We start from the raw sequence: 24,806 nt of genomic DNA on the forward strand, positions 1-24,806 counted from the left end.
CTGGAACAGGCAGGGGAGCTGGAAAAGAACGATTAGTAATTTTAGTATCCCTATTGCTCGATCTATCCTCACTTAATCTTGACATAAAATCGTTCAAAAGAGATGTCATACTCTATGTCAGCCTACTCTCAAGTCTCTTAAAGAGCACTGTCTCTAAGTCTTTATCTTGATCTACGTTAGTCTCTTCCTGCCTACACTTACTTCTTAATACGAGACCTTTCCTACGTTTGAGATACCCTAACATCTGGTCCAAAGACCACTCCTGACATTCCAAACATCTGGTCTTTACATTATATTGAACAGGCCTACAATTTACGCATAAGGAATGACTATCGTGTCATAGGGTACTCATCCTTTTCTTGCATTGTTGGCAAAGACGTTTACGTTGTTTAACTTCCGCTCGTCGTTTTCTGTGATGTCGTGGCCGAGAATGCAGTAGTCGTTGTTGTAGCTTGTGTTGTTTCTTCCTTTGCAGGATCAATGTCTGATGACAAGGTATTAAGAGCAATCCAACCGTAATCCAAAGGGATGCGTAATTCGTCACCAAAATCAATCAAATCAAAGGTGCAAATGAAGGCCGGGCAAGACCAAAAAGGAGTTCGCTGTGGATACATCTGTACTCCACCGTGAACGATAAGTGATTGACGTGAGAGGGCAGGTGTGACCGGCCCGTGAGGCAGGGCTACCAGCGGTGGGCTGGTAACTAGGTAACGAGGGTGTTTGCCAGGAATATTGGCAACACTGATCGTTTATTTAACCAAAGATTTGGTAAATTTTTAAGTAAATAAATATGATGGTTACGGGCTGGTAAGTGACCAGGGCTTAATTCCAGGTGTTCAGGGGGCCGGGGGTGTATTGCAATATCTTTATTATTTACTTTTTGGACATATGAAGATGTTTTACTGCCGGATTATCGCCGTAGTGTGACGCAATCGTTTTCGGTCCCTGCGCCTCTGTTTTCGCACCATAAGAAATTATGGGACCAAATTTGCAATGACCAGAAAGTTGTTAAAAGAGGAAAGTTAGCATTGAGGGGCATATGTTTTGATTGAGAAAAATACAAATTTATTCAATAGCTAGCTTGTAAAAAATGATATTGTTATGATACAATAAAGTTTGATCATACTTACCATGGCAGATATATATATCTGTATTCTCCGAAGTCCGACAGAATTTCAAAAACTCCCGGCACACACGCGTGGTCGGCCAGGTGGTAGTACCCATTCCCGCCGCTGGGAGGGCGGGCGTAAGGAACCATTCCCATTTTCTGTCAGATTTTTCTAGTGCCACTGTCTCCTGAGGGGAGGGGTTGGTGGGACTTTGATTATATATATCTGCCAGGTAAGTTATGAAACAAACTTTATTGTATCATAACAATATCATTTTGTTCATGAATCTTACCTGCCAGATATATATATAGCTGAATCCCACCTTTGGAGGAAGGGGGAGACAGATTCGATTTTGGGAAACAATTGCATATATATGATTGATATTTTGGTTCCTTAACTGTTAGCATAGCTGACTTCGTGAGTACCGTCACCCAAGTCTGCTTCTGCTTTACTAGAGACTCCAGCTAGGTAGTGGACCTGTGAAGCTGTTGAGTTCTAGAGGATCTGTCAACGGGGGCGTGACCACAATGCAAACTAGATCCTATATTATAGACCTCCAATTCGGTGACTGCATTCCTAGAGGTGCCAGCAAGGACGTGACCTGTGTAGCTGGTGCGCTCTAATGAACTGTCACGGGGAGCGTGACCACAATGTGACAGATCATATAGGTGTTGTTTAGACACCGAATGCTGTTAATGCTTCACTGGAGGTGCCAGCAAGGACGTGACCTATGTAGCTGGTGCGCTCCAGATGATTTGTCAATGGGGGCGTGACCACACTGTGGACAAAACATTTTACCCTACTATGAGGGCGAAGCAAAAACATTACCACCTGACCTAGCCTATCTGGTTAAACTTCGTAAAACCAAGGCTAATGGAGGGAAGTCCGCCTAAGGTGGCCTACCCAAGACCACAAAAAACTAAACACCTACATAAACATAATAAAAAATAAAAAATAAAAAGAAATAAATTAAAAAGTCCAAACTAACATATTATTTTCTAAAAGATAGGAAGAGTGCTACTCTCTGTCCCCAATATATTGTCTGCTGCGACATATGGGCCCAAAGAGTAGCAGTTCTCGTATGTAATCCTCACCTCCCGAAGGTAGTGAGAGGCAAACACTGAATTACTACACCAAAATGTGGCATTCAAGATGTCATTGAGTGCCATGTTCTTTTGGAAGGCTACCGACGTAGAAATAGCCCTCAGTCCATGGCGCATTCACCTTCAACACTTTCATATCACTGTCTTGACAGGATGAATGCACTTCCTTGATGGTGCCCTCAAGAAAAAAAGCCAAAGCATTCTTTGACACTGGTAACCTTGGCTTCCTGACCAAACACCACAAGTTATAAGAAGGACCTCTTATAAACCTTGTTCCTATCTTTTCAGACAGAGGGTTGACTTCCTAGCTATTGCTTAGGAGTCTGCTTCGTCTCAAGAGCCTCAGCGAGGATGTGACCTATGGGTAAGAGTTCTTGTGGGTTTGCCGATGGGTCTTATCCACTTACTCGGCAAAGCCTAACTGGCATTTGTCAATGGGTGCTAATCCACTCATATGACCATATACCTATGCCTATTAGCATAATTAAGAGCACAACACCGATCCCGATCACCTGATCCTAACAAGAGGGTTAGCGCTTAATTTTAAAAAGCGTTAAACTAAAAATTAACTCACTAGTTAAGGATCAGTGTCGGCTCCCTATCCCAGCAACGTATCCGCAGGGACACGAACAACCAAGAGAAAAGGATCTCTTGTAGGTTGAATTGACATCCTTCCTGTAACGGGAGGTCAACACAGAATTGCATCTCCCGTAAGTGACAGCTCATATGTCCTTTATGAACATATTGTTATGGAACCAAGAAGAATTCATAAAAGCTCGCACTTCATGCATAGGTTCGAATGGACTGGACATGAGGAACTTCAGAACTACATCCAAGTTCCAAGACGGCAAACTTGGGTGGGTTGTTGAACCTTCATCGTTTCGAAAGATCTCAAGAGATCGTGAAGGTCTCTGTTGTCCGCCAAGTCCAGGCCTCTGTGCCTAAAGACAACTAAAAGCACACTCTTATAACCCTTGATTGTAGAGACTGCAAGTTTTAGATCCCTTCTCAGAAAAGGAAGTCAGCAATCTGGCTCACAGGTCGTGGTGGAGGAAAATGCCGTTCTTCTTGCACCAACTCCATGAAGACTATCCACTTCGATTGTACACTGCGTTGGAAAACGCTCTTCTTGCACTGGCGATAGCTTTCGCCATTGACGTATAAAAGCCTCTCGCTCTGGCCAACTTTTGGATAGTCTGAATGCAGTCAGACTCAGAGCGAAGAGGCTTCTGAGGTACCTCTCGAAGTGGGGCTGTCTGAGTAGATCTGTCCTTACTGGAAGCGTCCTCGGGAAGTCTACTGCAAAGGCCATGACCTCTGTGAACCACTCTCTCGCAGGCCAGAACGGGGCGAACAAAGTCATTCTCGTCCCTTCCGACACCGCAAACTTTCTCATGACTTCCCCTAAGATCTTGAACGGGGAAAGGCGTACAGGTCCATCCCCGTCCAGTCCCAGAGAAGTGTGGTCTATCGTCACTGCAGCTGGGTCGAGTACTGGGGAGCAGTACAGTGGAAGCCTCTTCGTTCTGGACGTCGCAAAGATATCCACGAGCGGACGTCCCCATAACCCCCACAGCTCTTGGCATACCTCCTGATGCAGAGTCTACTCGGTTGGCAGAATGTTGACCTCGTCTGCTGAAGAGATCTGCCCAGACAATCTCCACGTACTCATGCTACAGAACTTCGTAAGGATCATGACGTCCAGTGCCCTTGCCCACAGCAAGATCTCCTTTGCCAGAGCAAAAAGGGACTGAGACTGTGTTCCTCCCTACTTCTTCAAGTACGCCAGAGCTGTGGTGTTGTCTGAGTTGACTTGGACTATTCGACGAGAGACTTTTTCTTGGAAAAACTGGAGAGCTAAAAAGATGGCTGCCATTTCCTTTAGGTTTATGTGCCAGGACACCTGTTCCCCTCTCCAGGTGCCTGCCACTTCTTTCCCCCTAATGATGCTCCCCATCCCGTGGTGGACGCGTCGGAGAACAACACTAGGTCGGGGCTCTGAAGCTTGAGAGACACGCCCTCCGACAGCTACACTGGATCTAGCCAACATTTCAAGTGATGTTTTACCTCTCCTGAAATTTCCCAAGATCATGTGTAGATTCTTGTTTTCTTTCCAATTGTACTTGAGAAAAAAAATTGTAACGGTCTGAGGTGCAGTCTCCCCAAGGAAACAAACTTCTCCAGCGAGGAAATGGTCCCCAGTTAGACTCATCCATTCCCTCACCGAGCACGAATCTTTCCTTAGGAAGGCTAACAATTTGTCTAAGCCTTGCTGCTGACGTCCCTGGACGAAAAGCTCGAAAAAGCCACTGAATCCATCTGAATCCCCAGATACACGATGGATTGGGTTGGGATCAGATGTGACTTTTCGAAATTCACCAGTAGTTCCAGGGACGGACTTCACCAACGATTAAGTTGTTTGAAAATCCTTCAGACACCGCGTTTGAGTGGAGGCATGAACGAGCCTGTCGTCCTTCGAAGATAACAATTGCGAAGGAGAAGACTGAGGGGCCGCAGGCTGAAACTATTCTTCAAAAGAGGCTCGAAGCCATCGAACCAAGAACCTCTTCTTCTTCTCAACTGACACACGTTCGGGAAGATGGTAACCGTGCTCTCTAGACAACCTCTGGCGAGCTGCATGAAATCTAGAGAGCAAGGCAACTGGCGAAAGAGCGGAACGAGGAGAAGGTAAGGGACTGCCTGGACTCTGATTGGCAGCCTATCATCCTTCCTCTCGCGATGTGGCTTTGCCTTTCTCACTGCAATCAACAAAACAAGTTGTTGTTTGCAAAGACACAATCATCCTTTTCGATGGAGAACATTCCTTCTCAGGCAAAAGGCTGATCCTATGAGAAGACGATGGGCGAGGGGAGCCCTCCTCCTTCTCACATGGACCGCCAAGGATATATCTTAGGAGCGACCGAAGCGCTCAAAAGCATACTCATCGGAAGACGTCCTCTCCGGTGAAGATCGCAACACAGTAGAAAAGAGAGAGGACGTGAAGCGTCCCCCTCCCTGAGACATACATCATATCTTAGCTCTCTTTTACTGCGGAAAGTCTTCCAATTGCCCAGGAGACGACTGCAAAGCAGAAGGAGCTAACGGACGAGAAGCGTCCCCCTCCGAGGAACCAAAGACGACGGCCGCCTGTGCGACCGATAGCGTCTTCGTTCTCCTCAGAGGGAGCGAGACCCTCCGAGAGTTCCAACTCCTGCGCGGGGAGGACGTCTCTGAAGACTAAAGTAATCTTTCAAGATTCAAATCTATGAGATTATGAGCCATGACATCACCTATAGACGAATCTTGACTATGAGAGATGTTCAGAATCATTTCTAGATCATCTATGCTATTCCAGTTTTTTCTGCAGGAAAAACAAATGTTATTGTCCATGATACAATAAAGTTTTTTATGCATACTTACCTGGCAGATATATACTTAGCTATAGACTCCGTCGTCCCCGATAGAAATTCGAATTTCGCGGCACACTCTACAGGTAGGTCAGGTGATCTACCGCCCCGCCGCTGGTGGCGGAAGTAGGAATCATTCCCGTTTTCTAGACAGATTTTCTCTTCCACCTGTCTCCTGAGGGGAGGTCGGGTGGGCCATACACCGTATATCTCGCCAGGTAAGTATGCATAAAACTTTATTGTATCATGACAATAACATTTTTATGCATTCAACTTACCTGTCAGATATATACTTAGCTGATTGGCACCTTTGGCGGAGGGTAAGAGACAGCTAATCTACTGAAATAGACAGGAAACAACATATGTTGTAGGTAATAAAATTAAAAACCTTGATTCCTACCTGTGTTAGCGAAAGACTTCATGGCTACTGCCTAGGAGCCGTATCGCTCAAAGAGCCTCAGCGAGGTAGTGACCTCATGCTAAGAGTTCTTGATGGTCTGTTACAGGGGTCTTACCCACTTACGCTTCAGAACAATTAGGATTTTTTGTCAATGGGGTTCCTATCCACTTACATGACAAAACACCTTGCCTATTGGCATGATCATAGAGCACGACACTAATCCCGATCACCTGATCCTTATTGGGGTTAGTACTACGATTGAAAGGAGTCATCCCCGAACATCCTTTCAAGCAACCCACAACTCAAAAACAATATTAAAACTAATTATTAAAATTATTAAAAACAAAATTTAAGGATCAGCGTCTGCCTCCTTTCCCCCCATTTCCCCGCATAGTATCCGCTGATACATAAGGTCCAAGAGAGAAACATTTATCGTATGTTATTCTAACATCCTTTAAATAGTGGGATGCAAATACTGAATTGCACCTCCAGTAAGTTGCTGCTAAAATGTTTCTCATGGACATATTCTTCGTAAAAGAAAGGGAAGTTGCCACAGCCCGTACTTCGTGAGCTTTAACTCTCAGCAGCTTTAACGAGTTCTCTTGACAATTCCTATGAGCTTCGGTAATTACATTTCTGACAAAGAATGCCAGTGCGTTCTTTGACATCGGTCTATTGGGGTTTCTTACCGAACACCAAAGACCTTGTCGACATCCCTGAAGCTGTGTCTTCTTTTCTAAATAAAATTTTAAGGTCCTGACTGGGCAAAGGGACCGATCCAACTCTCTTCCTACCAGAGAAGAGAGTCCCTGACTTGACTTCGAAACTTCTAGGCCAAGGTTTAGAAGGGTTCTCATTCTCGCTAGGAAAAGATCCTGGAAAGAAATGACAGCCGAGTCTTTTCTAAATCCCACCCGAGAGTCCCAAAGCAAATCATGCATTCACTGATCCTCTTAGCAGTTGCTAGCCAAGCAGGAATATGCATTTGCTAGTAAGATCTCTGAATGAGATTTTATCTATAGGTTCGAACCTGTCCGACATCAAGAACTTTAGGACCACGTCCAGGTTCCAACTCGGGGGAATCGATGATCTCAATTTCTTAGTCTCGAAAGACCTGATGAGATCATGAAGATCCTTATTATCCTCGAGATTCAGCCCTCTGTTTCTAAACACAGCTGAGAGCATGCTCCTATATCCCTTGATAGTTGATACGGCCAATTTGGATTCTTCTCTAAGAAGAGGAGAAAATCCGCGATTTCGGTTACAGAGGTATTGGAAGAGGACAGCTTCTTCGACCTACACCATCTACGGAAAACTTCCCACTTCGATTGGTAGACCCGCAGGGTAGAGGCTCTGCGGGCTCTAGCAATTGAAGTTGCCACTTTCTTTGAAAAGCCTCTCGCTCTGACCAGTCTTTCGATAGTCGAAAGGCAGTCAGGGAGAGACTTTGGATGTTTTTGTGGAACCTCTCGAAGTGGGGTTGTCTGAGCAGATCTGTCCTGTCTGGTAGAGATCTGGGGAAGTCCACCGTCCATTCCAGTACCTCTGTGAACCAGATTCGGGAAGGCCAAAAGGGAGCAATCAGAGTCATTCTCATTCCTTCCGATGCCACAAATTTCTTTACTACTTCCCCCAGCACTTTGAATGGGGGAAAGGCGTATGCATCTATGCCTGACCAATCTATGAGGAAGGCATCGATCGCTGTGGCTCTGGATCTTCTTCTAGCGAGCAGAAGTTGTCTATTTTCCTGGAGAGGAACGTGGCAAACAGGTCGATCTGGGGTCTCCCCAGAGTGACCCATATTTGTCTGCAGACTTCTGAGTGGAGCATCCACTCTGTCGGGAGAACCTGGTTTCTTTCTGCTCAACCTGTCTGCCCTTAGGTTTTTCACTCCTTGGACAAACCTTGTACGCAGAATAATGCCCCGTTCCTCTGTCCAGGTTAATAGAGCTCTCGCTATTCGTACAGAGAGAAAGAGGTGAGTGCCCCCTTGATTCCGGATGTAAGCCAGAGCTGTGGTATTGTCGGAATTGACTTGAACTACCGCCTCTCTGACTTCCGCTTCGAAGTATTCCGTGGGCTAGATATTGAATTGCCAGGAGTTCTTCGCATTGATGTGCAGAGTAGTTTGTTTGTCTGGTCCAAACACCTGCTACTTCCTTTGGACCCAGTGTTGCTCCACAACCTGTTTCCGAGGCATCGGAAAACAACACTCGGTGAGGGTTCCGAATCAAGAGGGACACCCCTTCGTTCCTTGTTAATGGGGTTAACCACCACTTTAGGTCTGATTTTATCCCTGTTGGATGGGAAAAACGTCTGACAAGTCTCCTGTCTTTTGACTCCACATCCTCTTTAGATAAAATTGCAGAGGTCTGAGTATAATCTTCCCAGGGAAATGAACTGCTCTAACGAGGAAAGGAGGGTGCCCAGCAAACTGAGCCATTCCCTCGCCGAGGTCCGTTCTTTCCCTAAGAAGTTCGAGATCTTTTCTAAGCCTCGAGTAATTCTGTCTTGAGATGGAAACGCCCGAAAACCCCGAGAATCCATCTGTATCCCCCAGATAGACTATGTTCTGTCTGGGGATCAATTGTGATTTCTCGAGGTTTCACGAGCAGTCCCAGAGATTTTGTCAAGTTCAAAGTCTTCTCCAAGTCCTTCAAGCACTGAATTTCCGATTTTGCTCTTATTAGCCAATCGTCCAGATAAAGGGATATATTTATCCCCTCTAGATGTAGCCATCTCGCAACGTTCCTCATTAGCCTCGTGAACACTGAGGGGGGGCCGTTGAAAGGCCGAAGCATAGGGCTCTGAATTGGTATACTTTCCCCTGCATCATGAATCGGAGATATTTCTTCGATGATGGATGCAGGGGGACATGAAAGTATGCATCTTGTAGATCTAAGGAGACCATCCAATCTCCTGGACGAAGAGCCGCAAGAACCGATTTTGATGTTTCCATAGAGAACTTTGTGTTCTCCACAAATCGGTCAATGCGCTCACATCCAGGACCGTCTCCACCCTCCCGAGGATTTCGGAACCAGAAAAAGACGGTTGTAGAATCCTCGGGAATGCGGATCCCGAACCACTTCGATGGCCTCCTTTTGCAAATCTGTTCTACCAGTTGCAATAATGCTTCTTTCTTGGCAGGGTCCCTGTATTGGGCTGACAGTTCCCTCGGGTTCGTAGTCAAGGGAGGTCTGTTCTCGAAAGTGGATCATATATCCCTTTGTTTACCACGGAAAGGGACCAAATTTTCTGCCTGTCTCCGAGCCCATTCTTCGGAAAATTTCCGAAGTCTGGCTCCTACCGGTGCTTGAAGGACTGTTGTCTCATTTAGCTCTCTTGATAGGTCTGAAGGAAGGCCTACCTCTCTTCTGCACTCCTCCTTCTTAAAAGAGGGTCTGGGGCCGAGGTACTTTCCTCGAAAGGGCTGTTGAGGGGCCCGAGTCTCTCTCTTAATAGGACCCAAAGTCCTCGATTTCTTTGCAGATTGGGCCCAAGAGATCTTGTGTGGCCTTTCTGTCAGAATGAATGAGAAATATCTTTACAAGATTTGAAGGAAACAATTGGTCCGACAGAGGAGCATACAGAAGAGATGACCTCTGAGTAGGAGTAACTGCTTTCGTCAGAAAGAGCTAAATAAGACTCTCTTCTTCAGAATACAGTTCCAAACAGAGAGGCCACCTCTCCTGATCCATCCTGAACCGCCTTGTCCATACAGGAAAGAACACTATGAAGGACTCCTGGACTAAGAGATTCCTCCTCTTGTGTCTTTTTGGCCAACACCCCAAGGGACCAGTCTAAGAAGTTAAAAACTTCTAAGACATTAAACAATCCCTTGAGGAGATGGTCCATCTCCGAAGTCCCCCATGTGATCTTTGCTGATGACAAGGCTTGTCTCCTAGACGAATCTACCAGATTCGAAAAATCTGCTTCGGCAGTGGACGGGAGAGTTAGACCCCGTGGTTTGCCCGTCTCGTACCAAATTCCCTTCTTTCCTGATAGTCTGGAAGGAGGGCAGGTAAAGACTGTCTTCCCCGCCTTCTCCTTGGATTCCAACCAATTTCCTACCGACATCGGAGAGCCTTGTTCATGGAAATGGTTGGCTTCATTTTAATAAAAGATGATTGTTTCGGGACCTTCGTGCTTGTAAACAAAGGACCTTGGAGAAGGAGGAGAGCAGTAGGCTTAAAGAGTCCCCAAACTCTTGAAGTAAGAGGGCTGCCAGCGTCTTGTAATCTGACAAACCCGGGAGCGAGTGATCTTCCGAGTCCGAAACCTCTTCCAAATCCAATTCCGAAGAGGATTGTTTATTTCCAATAGGAGACTGGCCTCTTGCAACATCCACCCCCACTCTCGCAAGAACGACGACCGCCTGTGCGATAACTTGCGTCCCTACGAGAGATAGGTTGATCCTGCAAAAACGACCTTATCCTTCTCCTGGCAAGAGCGATGGCCGCTTATGCGCACCTTTCTCTCCTGTCAGACGAAGGACGTCCTCTCCTATCACTTTCTCCGGAACGACCTATGTCCTGACAAGGAATACGGCCGCCTGTGCGACAACTAGAGTCCTTGTCAGGTAAAGGCTTATCCTTCCGAAAGCCAAACAAATCCTCCTGGCTTAATTGTCTTTGGAAGAAGTCCGTCTCTTATCTGTCACTTGTGGCTCATTGCGCCGGGTGACGCTCGTGATTCCTTGCGCCAAGCTGGCGCTTCTAGCGCATTTCGGCAGAGTGGCGCTTCTGGCTCATTTCGGAAGGGTGGCGCTTCTGGCGCATCTGGAGCCTCTGGCGCATTTCGCCAGGCTGGCGCTTCTGGCGCATATGGCGCCTCTGGCGCTTCTGACGCATTTCGCCAGGCTGGCTCTTCTGGCGCATATGGCGCATCTGGCACTTCTGGCGCATTTCGGCAGGGTGCGCTTCTGGCGCATCTGGAGCCTCTGGCGCTTCTGGCGCATTTCGCCAGGCTGGCTCTTCTGGCGCATATGGCGCTTCTGGCTCTTCTGACTCGTATGGAGTCTCAACTCATCTGGCGCATCTGGTGCATTGCGCCAGGTTGGCGTTTTTTGGCGCATTCTTCACACTCCTCCGAGTATAAGCCGAAACTTCCGTTTCTTTTTTGCTTTCCCTTCGTCTTCTTTATAGGAAGGAAGAGTCCTTTCTCCTGGGAGTTTCCTTAGTAAAAACTCCTACTAAGGCTGAAGTTTGCTCCTGCACATTTAAGATAATGTTTGCAGCCGCACTCTCTTTTCCTTCCCTGATTCAGGTGAGGCCTGTCTCGAACGGAAGAAACTCCGATTTCCGTTTAGGAACCAATCTCCTCTCCCTTCTCACAAGGTGATAGATCGGAGAAAAGCTCAGGGCTTGAATCCAAAGTAGGAGCCTTCCAACTTCTCTTTAAGGGGCGTGACAGTTCATCAGAACTCCATCCCCTTGCCTTCGGTGAAGAATCTGACGAAGAAAAACACTTCTTTAGGATGCTTTTTTCGATAGCGATCCTTGGCAGTTCGGGTCGTCACAGAATCTGCCGAGGGGACGCCTGATCGGTGGGGATTCTCCGTAACCTCCGTAAGGCTTTCGACATTCCTTCTCCTCTGGGCCTGAGCTTTGAAGAGGTCTAGGCCTGGGAGCGAGACAGAGCCGATCAGACGCACCCTCCACTGCACTAGGACACTTAATTCCTATCACTGTGCTTACCTTTTAACGTCAGCATTTGACGTTCCATCCTTTGTAGCGCAGCTTTAAGATCTGCAATTTCCGTTGCCGATTTGCAGTCTTAGTACTAGAGGAAGAAGATAGAGGTTTAGGGTTTAGGTGTTAATTTAATAGGCTCGTTAGAGCGAGACCTACTTACGCTTCTGGAGGAAGCCTTCCTAGCCCTATCCATATCTAATTTCCTTAATATGAATGAAATTTCTTCATTCTTCCTCATTCATATTTACACATTCATCACAGGTGTTAGAAATTGAACATTCATTCCTTCTACACCCCTTACAAACTGTGTGAGGGTCTACGAAGCTTCGGTATCCTCACCATGCATCCCTCATTTACACACTGTCTTCTAACCGTAAAGCTAGAATCGACATCCTGAGAAATATCCAAAACCAAGTCCAAAAAACAGTCCACGAAAGAGTATGCCAAACCAAAGATCCAATACGTCACCAATAACCGGCTTAGAAGATCAATAGCGATGAAAAATACGAAATCCAAATCAGGAGTAACAACAACAATGTTGCTGTCACGGCCGATAGAGAAAATCTGTCTTAGAAAACGGGAATGATTCCTACTTCCGCCACCAGCGGCGGGGCGGTAGATCACCTGACCTACCTGTAGAGTGTGCCGCGAAATTCGAATTTCTATCGGGGACGACGGAGTCTATAGCTAAGTATATATCTGACAGGTAAGTTGAATGCATAAAAATGACAATTTGTCTAAAATTGCATTTTTCCTAACTATACAAACCTGAGGTCCTTTTACAATAGGAAGGTACTAGCGGCAGCTGGATAGGTCGTAAGCTTTTCGAACAAGGGGTTCGGTAGTTAACTGCTTGTCCGACAGGCGCGCGCGCAGCGACTGGGAGGTAAACAAATCACTTTTGCTTTTGGCCCAAGCAAAAACTGCAGAGTGAGGGGTGGCATGAGGTGGGGCTATGTGTAAAAGGACCTCATGTTTGTATAGTTAGGAAAAATGCAATTTTTAGACAAATTGTCATTTGTTCCGACACGGCATACAAACCGTTCGTCCTTTTACAATAGGAAGACTCACTTCTTGGTGGGAGGAATCTGAGTCTTTTGTGAACAGACTGGTATTCGCCCAACCTTGGAAGCCTCCCTGGTCGTAAGAGCGAGGGAGGGATCCAAGCCTCTGTCCGATTGATCGGGGTGTGCACCGCAGGATCAATGTCAGACCTCTGGACCGCGAGTACTAAGAGAGGCATGCGTATCTCTTCGTACAGCAATGTAACTTGTTCCTGTACAGGAGCAAATATAAAGTCATGGGTTTTTGACTCTTGTAGGCATCCACTTCCCCCCCTTGTAGAAGGAAGTGGTGGATATTCGCTCCTATCCCTAGTTGAAAGGGATAGGATGGGGCTCTGTCATATAGCTCACCTGCATCTCGTCCTCATCCAGCGTAGTGACGACCGTGGCCCTCTGCCCACCGTAGAGGAGGAGGAAAAGATGGGAAGAGAGAGCCAGTCACTCACTCACTCACATCCATCCACACAGTCACACCAGGACTCGATGCTGTTCAGCCTGCGAGGGTCTGGGTTAGCTACACAACTTGTTGAGCAGCCACCACGGGTCCCAAGGAAAAGGTATCCAAGGACCTGTGGGCAATATCCCGAAGGTAGAAGGACGTAAAGGTAGTCTGGTTAGACCAGACCCCTGCCTTCAGGACCTGCGCCACGGAGAAGTTCTTACGAAACGCCAACGAGGGCCAATACTTCTGACTTCGTGAGCTCTCGGACGGGACGTACGGATGTCGTCACTACCATCAGCCTCATACGCCCTCCTGATGACCTCACGCAGCCAGAATGAAAGAGTGTTCTTGGATACTTCTTTCTTGTGACCCCGGTGCTAACGAAGAGGCGTCGACACTCAGGCCTGAGGTGTCGAGTTCTCTTCAGATAGCGTCGTAGCGCCCTCACAGGACAAAGCAGCATCTCATCCGCATCATTATTGTGAAGTCCAATAGGGAGGGAATCGTGAATGACTCGAACTGTCGTCAGGGATCGACGGTTTCTGAGTCTTCGCAACGAAGTTCGGGACGAAATCGAGCGTCACAGATCCCCATCCCCTGGAGTGTCGTACATCATAGGAAAGACCATGAAGTTCCCCTACTCTCTTCGCCCGATGCCAGGGCCAGCAGAAGAGGGTCTTGAGGGTCAGATCCCTGTCTGACGACTCTCTGATGGCTCGAACGTGCGTTCGAGTCAGACTCCTAAGGACGAGAGTCACATCCCACGCAGGGGGCCTGAGTTCCCTGGGTGGGCAAGACCTTTCGAAGCTCCTCATAAGCAAGGAGATCTCGAACGAGTTCGAGATGTCCAATCCCCTCAGTTTTCAGGACGAGCGCCAAGGCGGCTCTGTATCCTTTGACTGTGGGGACTGAGAGGAGCTTCTCTCGGCGAAGAAAAACGAGGAAATCCGCTACCTGCTGAAGAGTGGCTCTGAGAGGAGATAGACCCCGTCTACGCAACCAACCACGAAGACGGCCCACTTCCCCTGGTACACACTGCAGAGGACTGACGGACGTTTCCAGCCATCTCTGTTGCTGCGCTACGAGAAAAGCCTCTCGTTCGCAAGAGATGGTGGATAACAGCCAGCCGTAAGACGTAGAGACTGGACTGCTCGGTGGTACCGCTCGACGTGTGGCTGGGCGAGAAGGTTGTGCCAAGGGGGAATCTCTCTCGTTCTCCTGCGAGAAGAGCCAGCAGGTCCGGATACCAAATGGCCTGTGGCCATTTGGGAGCCACCAGGATCATCCTGAGATTCGGGTGACCAGTGCTCGACTGATCACCTTGCGAATCAGCTGAACGGGGGAAAGGCATAGGCGAAGAGGTTGTCCCACGGGTGTTGAAGAGCGTCCTCTGCAGCTGCCCATGGGTCCGGCACGGCCGAGAAGAACACCTGGAGCTTCCTGTTGTGCCGGGTGGCGAACAGATCCACGACTGTCGCCCCCACAGGTCGAAGAGCCTTTCCGCCACGTCCTGGTGTAGAGACCATTCGGTTCCTATCACCTGATCCCGACGGCTTGAGCGTGTCTGCTACTACATTCCTCTTCCCTGGAATGTAGCGTGCCGACAGCTCTATTGAGTGTGCCTCGGCCCCACTCGTGCACCTGCCGAGTCAACTGGTACAACGGGAGAGACACTAGGCCCCCCTGTTTGTTGACGTAAGCCACCACCGTGGTGTTGTCGCACATCAACACCACTGAGTGTCCCATCAAGCGGTCCTTGAAACTCTTGGGAGAGCGAGGAACGCTGCCTTGAGTTTCCAGTACATTGATGTGAAGGTGCTTGTCGTTCTCGTCCCACACTCCTGAAGTCAGCAACTCCTCCAGGTGTGCGCACCATCCCTCGGTCGATGCGTCTGAGAACAGCTGCATGTCCGGGGGGGGGAGTGCGCAGTGGCACTCCTCTTTAAGAGGTTCCTGTCGTCCAGCCACCAGTCTAGGTCCTGCCTCACCTCCTGTGTCAGTGACACTGGAAAGCTTTGGGGGATCCGTCGCCTGTGACCAACTCTCCTTTAGTCTCCACTGAAGAGACCGCAGGTGAAGACGCCCGTGAGGGACTAACTTCTCGAGTGACGACAGGTGTCCGATCACGACTTGCCATCGCTGAGCTGCCTGTTCCTGCCGAGCAGGAACTGGTTGGCTGCCTCCCTGAATCTGCTGATCCGCGAGTCTGCGGGGAAGACTCGCCCTGCTACCGTGTCGATCAGCATACCCAGGTACTTCATCCTCTGCTTGGGCTCGAGATCGGACTTTTCGAAGTTCACAACGATCCCCAGATCGCGACAGAACTCGAGCAGTCGATCCCTCCCTGTCCTGTAGCAACTGCGAGCGGGAGCTCGCCAGGACTAACCAATCGTCGAGATACCTCATCAGACGTATCCCGTGCGAATGGGCCCAAGCAGACACCAGAGTGAACACTCGCGTGAACACCTGTGGGGCGTTGAGAGACCGAAGCAAAGTGCCCTGAACTGGTACAAACGTCCCGTCGAGGATGAAGCGGAGGTACTTTCTGGAGGACTGATGAATGGGTATTTGGAAATACGCATCCTTCAAGTCCACTGAAAGCATGAAATCGTTCTCCCTGATGGAGTCGAGCACTGAGCGTGCCGTCTCCATCGTTAACCGGGTCTGGCGAACAAACCGGTTCAGGGGAGAGAGATCTATCACCGGGTGCCAGCCTCCCGTAGACTTTTCCACCAGGAAGAGTCGACTGTAAAAGCCCGGTGACTGATCCGTGACGATTTCTACAGCTCTCTTGCTCAGCATGGTCTTGATCTCCTGTCTCAGTGCTACGTCCTTCGATGACCCTGGAACGTACGACTTGCTGTTGGACCGGGTTGGAGGTGAGGGGTGGCCGAGATTCGAAGGGTAATAGATAATGCCCTCCCGAAGGACATCTACAATCCAGGTCTCGGCGCCGTAGCGCTGCCAAGTTGCCCAATGGCTGGCCAGGCACCCCCCCACTTCCGGCAGCAGGTGAGGGGGAACGCCGTCCCTAGCGTTTCCCCCCTTTCTTCGACTTCTTCCCAGAGCCTCCACGGGAGGAGGAGGGCTGGAGGAGGGCTGGTTACGGCTCCCCTTGCCCAGAAGTCGAAGAAGACAGAGTCATTCCCCGGGGCTTCGACGCAGCTACCGTCTTAGCCACCGAGGAGACGCTAGCCGAGCTCTTAGACTGGCCGCAGTCCGAGGCTGCCCAGAAGCCTTCGAGACCGCCTGGTGAACCCAGCCGGTCACTGTCGTCAGTGCGCCGTCTGTCCACCGCAGCGTCCACCATCTCTCCTGGGAAGAGAGACGTGGAACTCCGTAAAGGTCCGTTGCGAAGTCCCAACGCCGCTTCACGCCCAGCCGCCCTGGAAAACCCGAGTAAGGACAGCGTCCCTTCGTCGGAGAACCAGGTTGGCCCACAGGTTCACCGTCCTGGTGGGCAAGGAAGGAGATGGCTCTTCCCCCAGACTGGCAAAAGTCTCCTGAAGGCCGTAGTCATCTTCGGGAGAAATTCCCCCGGAGTTGGCTGCGACCTTAGATACTGTGAGGGACCACAGATCTAGGCCAGGAGACGGCCTGGAAAGCTGCCATGGCGGTAGATTTCCAGGCCGAGTGCCTCTTGCTGCTGAGAACCACAGGTTCTCGGACAGGAGCTGCTGCAGAGACACACCCAGAGTTAGCCTGGCTAACTCCGGGTTTCACCTGTTTGGGCGGCATCGGGTCTTCAGATGGCACGTAAAACGCCGCTGTCGCAGCAGAGGAGGTGCAAGCAGCTTGCTCGACCTGCCAGACTTGAGCGAACCGTCTTGTCCGGAGACAAGCGATTCAACTTGGTCCCAGCACTGAGTCCGCAAGCTCAGAACGCGGCAAACCCACCGTCGGTCTGGGTTCCCTCTTCGGGCCCCAGAACGACTCGAGCCGGGACGTGGGCTCGGATGGTGGGAGCGGCGATCCTTCCGCGAGGTCGTTGTGCTGACGAATCAGCGCAATAACCTCGGCAAAGTTCCTCTGGATCTCAGGAGTGACTGCGTCCTGCGGAGTCGGACCGTCCAGTCCCTCAAACAGGAGCACCTCCCGAGACCCATCCTCCCAACAAGGAGAGGAGCAGCGACAGACCCCTCTCGGTCTCCTCCAACCACCTGTGCGTACGACCTGGCTGGTCCGAGAACCGAGCCTGGTACGTACGACGACGTGGTGGGATCCTGAAGGGCGCACCCCTCACGATCACTCCTCAATACCTCGCCCCTCCGGTGTAACCCTAGAGGTTGAAGGTATGGGAGGAGGAAGACCTGACGCTCCCTCCTCGCTCGCTGGCAGAACCAGCGGGCTTGGAAGGACTGCAGGCGATCGCCAACCCGCGGTGGCGATCGAGCTGCAGACCTAGGTCGAGCCAGTCTCGCTGTGGAGAACGGCTGGTACCGAGAACAGCGGCCCCGGTCTCGTCGTGTCAGAGGAGCTGGTGCTGGTCGCCGTACCCGATCGCTCTCTGTGAGAGTGACGGTCAGGCGACCGGCGAGCTCCACTGTCACGGTGAGATCGGTGCTATCCTCACGGTGCGTCAGTTCGCTGGTACCAGCCGTGGCTGGTGCCTGCGAACGGGGGGGACCTCTTCCCAGCCTCAGCCCGTGGCCGGTCATGGACCGTCACGTCCGCCCGGGTAGCCAGCTGCTCGCCGCGCGAGACGAGAGCTGGTTCTGGTGAGAGTCGCGTGAGCGGCTGTCACCAGTCCTCTTCCGCTCCGTGCCGTGAACCTGACGCTGAGACGGACTCAGAGGTCTGGTTCCTGGCTGCACGGTCGCTGGTAGGCGACCGTACACTCGGTACCTCTCGCGAACGAGCGGCCGAGACGGACCCTGCTGCTGTGGCCGAACCACTGACAGCAGGTGAGGAAGTGCCGGTGTTAGCCGGCACTCCTCTGGTCCCCGTAGTCTTCTTCCTTGCGGAAGAAGAGACGGGTCCTGCCCCCGAAGGAGCAGGGTGACCAGCGGAAGAACCCCCCGTCTCACCAGAGCGAGACGGGCCCTTAGAAGTTCCCGAAGGAGACTTCTTAGGGGGGGGGGAGGCGACCTTCTTCTTCTTCGGCGGGGGAGCCTTAGAAGAAGAAGGGGAAGAGGCGGCAGACGACGACGACGACGAAGAAGACGATGAAGACGACGACGACACCTTCCTCCTCTTCTTCTTCTTCTTCTTCTTCGTCAACCTTCTCAGGACCGACGTCAGATCTGTCATCCAGGACGGAGCCGGGGCTGCTGTTGCCGAAGCAACAGGGCCCGGACGCACCTGTCCGAACAGATCAGCATCGGGAGCAGCGGCGCCAGGAACAGGAACAACATCAGCAGGTGCAGGCATCACAGGAACGGCAGAAGAGACAGCAGGAGCAGGTACAGGAACGGCAGCAGTGGTCACGGCAGGTACGGCAGACTGTGTAGGCGGTCCAGATGGGCGGACCAGCGGCACAGACATCCTAGGTACCGGTGGGAGGTCCAGGGGCGAGCTCTTCGGGCACACGAAGTCCGGTCGCGGCAGCACGGCAAACCCAGGTGGCGGCATCACACTCCCCCGAGTTACGGCGACTGGCCCCTGCACCGATGTAGTGGGTGTCACAGAGACCGCGTGCTGGGTGTACACCAGGTGAGGAGGTGAAGCGTAGCCGGGTGTTGTAAGGGTCGTGGTGGTGGTCGTGACCGTTGCATGGGTGACCGCCACAGCGCCAGCGAGATGGTAGAGCAGCCCCTGGACACTCGGCACGCCCTGCAGCCCCAACGATGCCCACACCTGTCCGAGGTCATCCTTCGCGGCAACCGCACCTGAGGAGGCAAAAGTCGGGTGATTAGGGGGATCCTCTACCCGCTCGCGCGAAGACGAACGGATAGAGGACCCAGAGTACAACTGGACGTCAGGGTATCTAGCGCCCCATCCTCCACACTCGACAAGTCAGGAGAAGAGAAGGACCTAGACACCCCCCCCGAAGGGGAAGGCGCGAGACATGGAAGTTGAGCGGGCGGGCGGCAGGAAAGAAGACGAAGTGTCCGTCACCAAAGGAGTTGCGGGAGAGCTTTCCGACGACTCCTTTGCAGGCCTTCGCTTTCTTCCTGCCCTCATACAAAGTCCACTGCGCCTCCGACCAATCATTACAAACATCACAAGGCTCGGCTCGGGTGCATTCGGGCCCCCGACACCGAGCACACAAAATATGAGGGTCTATCTCCGGGAAAGAGCGGAACTTCCCGCATTTACGCCCTTCGGTACCCGGGCATAGTCTCCGTGGGGTAGCGAGGCGAGGAGATTCCATCATTATCAAATTTAGTTGAATTAATATGAAAAGAGAGAATGATTGTACTTACAATGAACTCTTTCATACACAACACAACCAAAATACTCAAGAAAGCAAACGACGAGAAGCGGCAGAGAGCGTCGAACACACACGTCCACTCGCTGTGAGGCCGAAAGCAAAAGTGATTTGTTTACCTCCCAGTCGCGCAGCGCGCGCCTGTCGGACAAGCAGTAACTACCGAACCCCTTGTTCGAAAGCTTACGACCTATCCAGCTGCCGCCTAGTACCTTCCTATTGTAAAAGGACCGAAGGTTTGTATGCCGTGTCGGAACAAACTGGAGAGGTGTGAATTTCAGTCTATCAGGGAAAACAAACTTCTCCAGCGAGGAAAATGGGTCCCTGCAATTCATTCATTCCTCACCGAGCATGTTTCCTTCCCTAATAAGGCTGCGTTTCACTTAAAACAGGAGTAATTTGAAGACACTGTAGAAGATTGTTCATTTGTTTCTTCCTAAAAGTCTCTTCCTGAGATCCATTACTATCTGATTCTCGGCGAATGTCTGAAGAAGCATTACGTCGTGCGTCCATCCAAGCGTCCTGCCGAGCGTCGCGCTCGGCGCTGTCGTATTTGGCAGCGGAAGGAGTCCCCTTCATAATCGAGCAAGGGACGTCTCGGCGAGCTAATTGACTGCATCTCTTGCACATCATTCTTGTTTCGAGGGAAATCATGTGTGCTATGCCGCTGTAGACTCGGACAGAATTCTGTTACCATGCGGTAAACAGAACCGAAAAAGGTCTAATACATATATATATACATACACACATATACATTTACACATATATATATATCTATATATATATATATATATATATATATATATACTATATATACTATATATATATATATATATATATATATATAGATATATATATGTACACATACACATTCATATATATATACACATACTACATACACACATATATATATATATATTTATTTATTTATTATTCTTATTTTTTTTTTTTTTGTTTTTTTTTTTTTTTTTTTTTTTTTTTATGAAAAAATTCTTTCCTCGCAAAGTGAAGATGTTCAGCCATGTATGCTAGAATTCCCCTCAACCCGAGGCTAAGGCCGTGATTGTAGGGTAGAAATACGGTTAGTCCGTCAATCCCGCAGGAGAGAGAGAGACGTAACTACTGCGCATGGCAGACAATCAGATGGAACTGAGCACTGGCATTACGCATTAGTGACAGCAGACTCAGAGAACGTTCGTCGTTCCTCGTCACTGCTCTGACCTGAGTTGCCAACCTACACCATTCTAACGATGAATAGGTTTACTACCATTATAGAGCAGAAACCAAAATCCATCAAACTGATATTTATTTAACGAAACTGAATTTGATAAATATAAAAGGCTAACTTGGTATTGTCCTAACAAACCTTAAAATGTTTAAAAATAGGGAAACCGGCAACCCCTGAATAGTTGCAGGGAGAACCGATTAAATGTAATAAGAATAATCGTACTCTCGGTGTACTCCGTAGGAGTAAACTATGGTATGAGTATATAACTTGAACCATACAACCGTTTGATAGTAATATGACGTAAGGGCAAAAATAATATTACTATGATACAACATCGCTTGTTCACCTTTACCCGGCAGATATATATATACATATATCTGACTGGTAAGTTTTATGAACAAAACGTAGAGTATTTTAGACACTTGGACAGCTACCTCCCTACTACATTCTGCCTCACCGAGGTAGGGAGAGCCATCAGCGGTAGTGTTTTTGTCAATGAGAAATTATACGCTTACGCGATAGAATGAACACTCATGGCATTATCACTATACTTCACTACACTACTATAACTTTTCCAATGCAAACATGATTCCAGGCTACGCAAAGATTTAAGAATCACAGATAGGGTATTACCCTCCAAAAGACACTATTGTAGGGCCCGAAGGCCTCACAGGTCTTTGGAGGGATAAATTCTACTGGACGGGTAACTTGTGTTACACGCCTGGAGGAAGACCTCCTTACACTATCACGTTCTAGTTTACGTACCTATGATTCATAAGCTTCCACGCAGAATCAGACATATTTTACACTCGTTGCAGCGCTCATCAAACATACAAACATGTTTCCTACAATTCGCGCACACTGTATGAGGGTCTACCGAAGTTTTGGTCGGTAGGTCCTAACCTTGCATTCTTCCACACAACATACTCTGGCCTAGTCGAACTAGATCCAGACATCGTAACGTTTAAGGAAAATCAAGCCAAAACCAAAAAAAAAATAAAAACAATCCACAATTAGCGTATGCCTAACCACCGATCCTAATCAAATAACCAAAAATCAATCAGGATACTCAAGTGACCAAAAGAGTTCCAAAATCCAATGACGGAGGTGCAGAAACACTTGCTGTCTGCACCGGCGACAGAAAATATCTGACAGAAAATGGGAATGGTTCCTTACGCCCGCCTCCCAGCGGCGGGAATGGGTACTACCACCTGGCCGACCACTGCGTGTTGTGCCGGAGTTTTTTTTGAAATTCTGTCAGACTTCGGAGAATACAGCTATATATATATCTGGCAGGTAAGATTCATGAACAAAATACTTGATTACAAAAAACTTGATTGACAACTAAGCAGCATACCTACTATGGGTTTCAGAGACAGTGCAAGCACGTTTTTGGGCAATACCTATTTCTGTAACGAACACTCGTATCAGAACGAGATTTTGCTATAGTGCATTACAACCAGTGCCGTAATTTATAAGGGTATCATGAATCACTAATCGTAAAGAATAACGACACTTGTCCTTGTACCAAGAGACAAAAACTCCATTATGCAGAAATGGATACGAACGCGATAAAGCTCCACCTACACTTCCCCCCCTCCACCACCACCCCTTTCCTTCTTCGTTCCTTCGCCTTCCTTTTTCTCTCTCTCTCTCTCTCTCTGTTGCCATTCGGTATGTGTTGACCAAACTGGGTATAAGACTACACACAAAACGTTGAAATTGGTGAAATTAGGCTATGAATTGGAAGTATATAAACATAAATATTAAAGATTAAAGCAATTTTATCATTATTGCATTACTATGTCAACTAGAATTCATGGAAACAGTTTATAATAATGAAACGGCGTATGTGTGAAGCCTCCACTAATGTGGCAACGATGATTTTGCCATTCTTAGCATGCAAACATTAAAGGTTACATTTATTTCTGGCATACGGTTATTAAAGAAATTCAAAATATTAATATAGACTGAAATCAATGAAAAGTGCTGGCAAAAACAAAAAAGCAAAAAAAAAATATGTATATAATTCACTTATCCGTAGTCGTTCCTCTATGGTTTTCGGCAGCCAGATGTACGAAAACGTTAGAAACATTTAATTGTATCTACTTTAGAAATATCTGTAATTTTTGGGGGTAATTTGGTTGCAAAAAAGGGATAATATACATGAATTAAATTAAAATTTTTAAATAAAGTAAATTTGAACTAAATAATGAGTAAAGTAAACAATTTAGGGAATAAAACTTTGCAGTTTCGTCGTCTGCTGTTCGTAACTGTGTTTGTGGCGCGCGCGCTTAGGAACCAGGAACAGCAACTGGTTTAAAGTGCAATGTGGAGGGAACTGAGACCAAAATGTGTATAATATCAATCAAATAAGCACTGTGGAGTTTCAGTTGTGTCGGCAGTAAGGATAAAAACCACTGATTACAAGGTAAGATAATGAATTTAGTTCAAACCATGACCCCGGGAATAAAAAGTTTCATACTTTCAGTAATGTTGTTTTATTGTGCTGATTACAACTGCAATCTTGAGTAAGATCAATAAACGTTACATACATACGCTAACATTGTTCAAATGATTGCTGGGAAGGCTGGGAAAGATGATTTTCGTCACTGATCAGAACCTGTACATCCACACGGTAGCCGCCATATTGGATTTCAAAACTGCCTTGAAAACATTTTACGAAGAGCGTCACATGCTTATTTTAGTTCGTATGGGGCTTTCATATATCACATTATGTTGACGAAACTTCAATCTTTTGAATGGTATGCTTGGAGTTGTAATTGTATTCTTGTTTCACCATTTAAATATCGAGTGAATAAGACCTGAAAACCGTGATAAGGGTTGGTAGTCGCTGGTTTTTCCCCCTACGTTTGACACCCTTTTCACTACCCTCTGTTTAAATCTTAAAATTTGGCCTTAATTTCTAACTTTGGAGAAAATACTTACTTCGAAAGGAGAGAAGAGGTCTTTAGCTCCGTTTCTCACCAACAACAAGTCGCGACTGATGCCCATCTCCGATGTCAGGACGCGTTATAATGTACTTTTTTTGGGATTGTTCACGCTGATCGTACATGGTCCACTCTGTACCCTGCAGTTTTTTACCCTACTTCGAAAGGATAGTAGAGGTCTCAAGCTCTTGCTCTCACCACCAACAACTCGTGACTGGTGCTCATCTCCAGTGTCAGGACGTGTTAAAAGTACTTTTTCGGAGGGTGGCTTCACACGCGATAGAAACTGGATCTGCTAGTCCAGTCGGTTTTTCCCCATATGGAATAAAGAGGTCATTTTTATCTTTTCAATCCTATGAATTCACAGACATAGGCTAGTAGTAATTAACGGTAATACATCAGTTAAGTCGGGCCCACTTGACCGGGTCAGTCAAACCTGTCAAAGGTTAACCAAGGTTTCAAGCTCCTTCTAATATTAACTGGAGACTTATTAACGCAATAAATATTAGATATATGGGTAATTTACACCTTTACCCATTAAATAAACTGACGGACATTGTAATTAACTTTAAATGCGTCAGAGTAGCCTAGGTCAGACCCTTTCGATCGAATCCGTCAATGGAGAACAAAGATTTCAGGCTCCTTCTGTTTCGTAATACTTAGAGGTCGCGACCACTGACGCACTAAACATTTAATATATATGACAGTCACACCTTTTTCAATCATCTAAATTCGCGGACGTAGTAATTAACGGACACGAAGTGTCATTAACTCACCAGACTTCCCGACCCCACCCTCGCCCAGGACGACAATCCTGTACACCTTTGTCCCATTACGAGTCTGCGGTTGGTTGGCGGCCGTGTTATTTTGGCCTGTCGTTGGTGCCATCACTCATAATCGGCTCCCTTTCATCGCCATGAAACATAAAAAACCACTTTACGGGACTAAAACAAGCTAGTTTCCTGACAGGGACATCTCGCAGTCAGCACAGCAGACTCTAACTATTGTCAACTACTACTACTTTTTTCCTTTTGCCTTT

At 48.4% G+C, this 24,806-nt stretch overlaps 1 protein-coding gene across 1 annotated transcript in view; it reads right to left on the reverse strand.

The window, feature by feature from the left end:
* Nucleotides 1-24,806, reverse strand: part of LOC135198436 (GTP-binding protein Rit2-like) — a 97,572-nt gene extending 72,766 nt beyond the window's left edge. Inside the window, 1 exon segment of the mRNA XM_064225983.1 lies at nt 24,544-24,806. Coding sequence (XP_064082053.1) covers nt 24,544-24,655 — 112 coding nt within the window. The 5' untranslated portion in view covers nt 24,656-24,806.

Source organism: Macrobrachium nipponense, chromosome 22 (assembly GCF_015104395.2).
Source record: "Macrobrachium nipponense isolate FS-2020 chromosome 22, ASM1510439v2, whole genome shotgun sequence".
NCBI lineage: Eukaryota > Metazoa > Arthropoda > Malacostraca > Decapoda > Palaemonidae > Macrobrachium > Macrobrachium nipponense.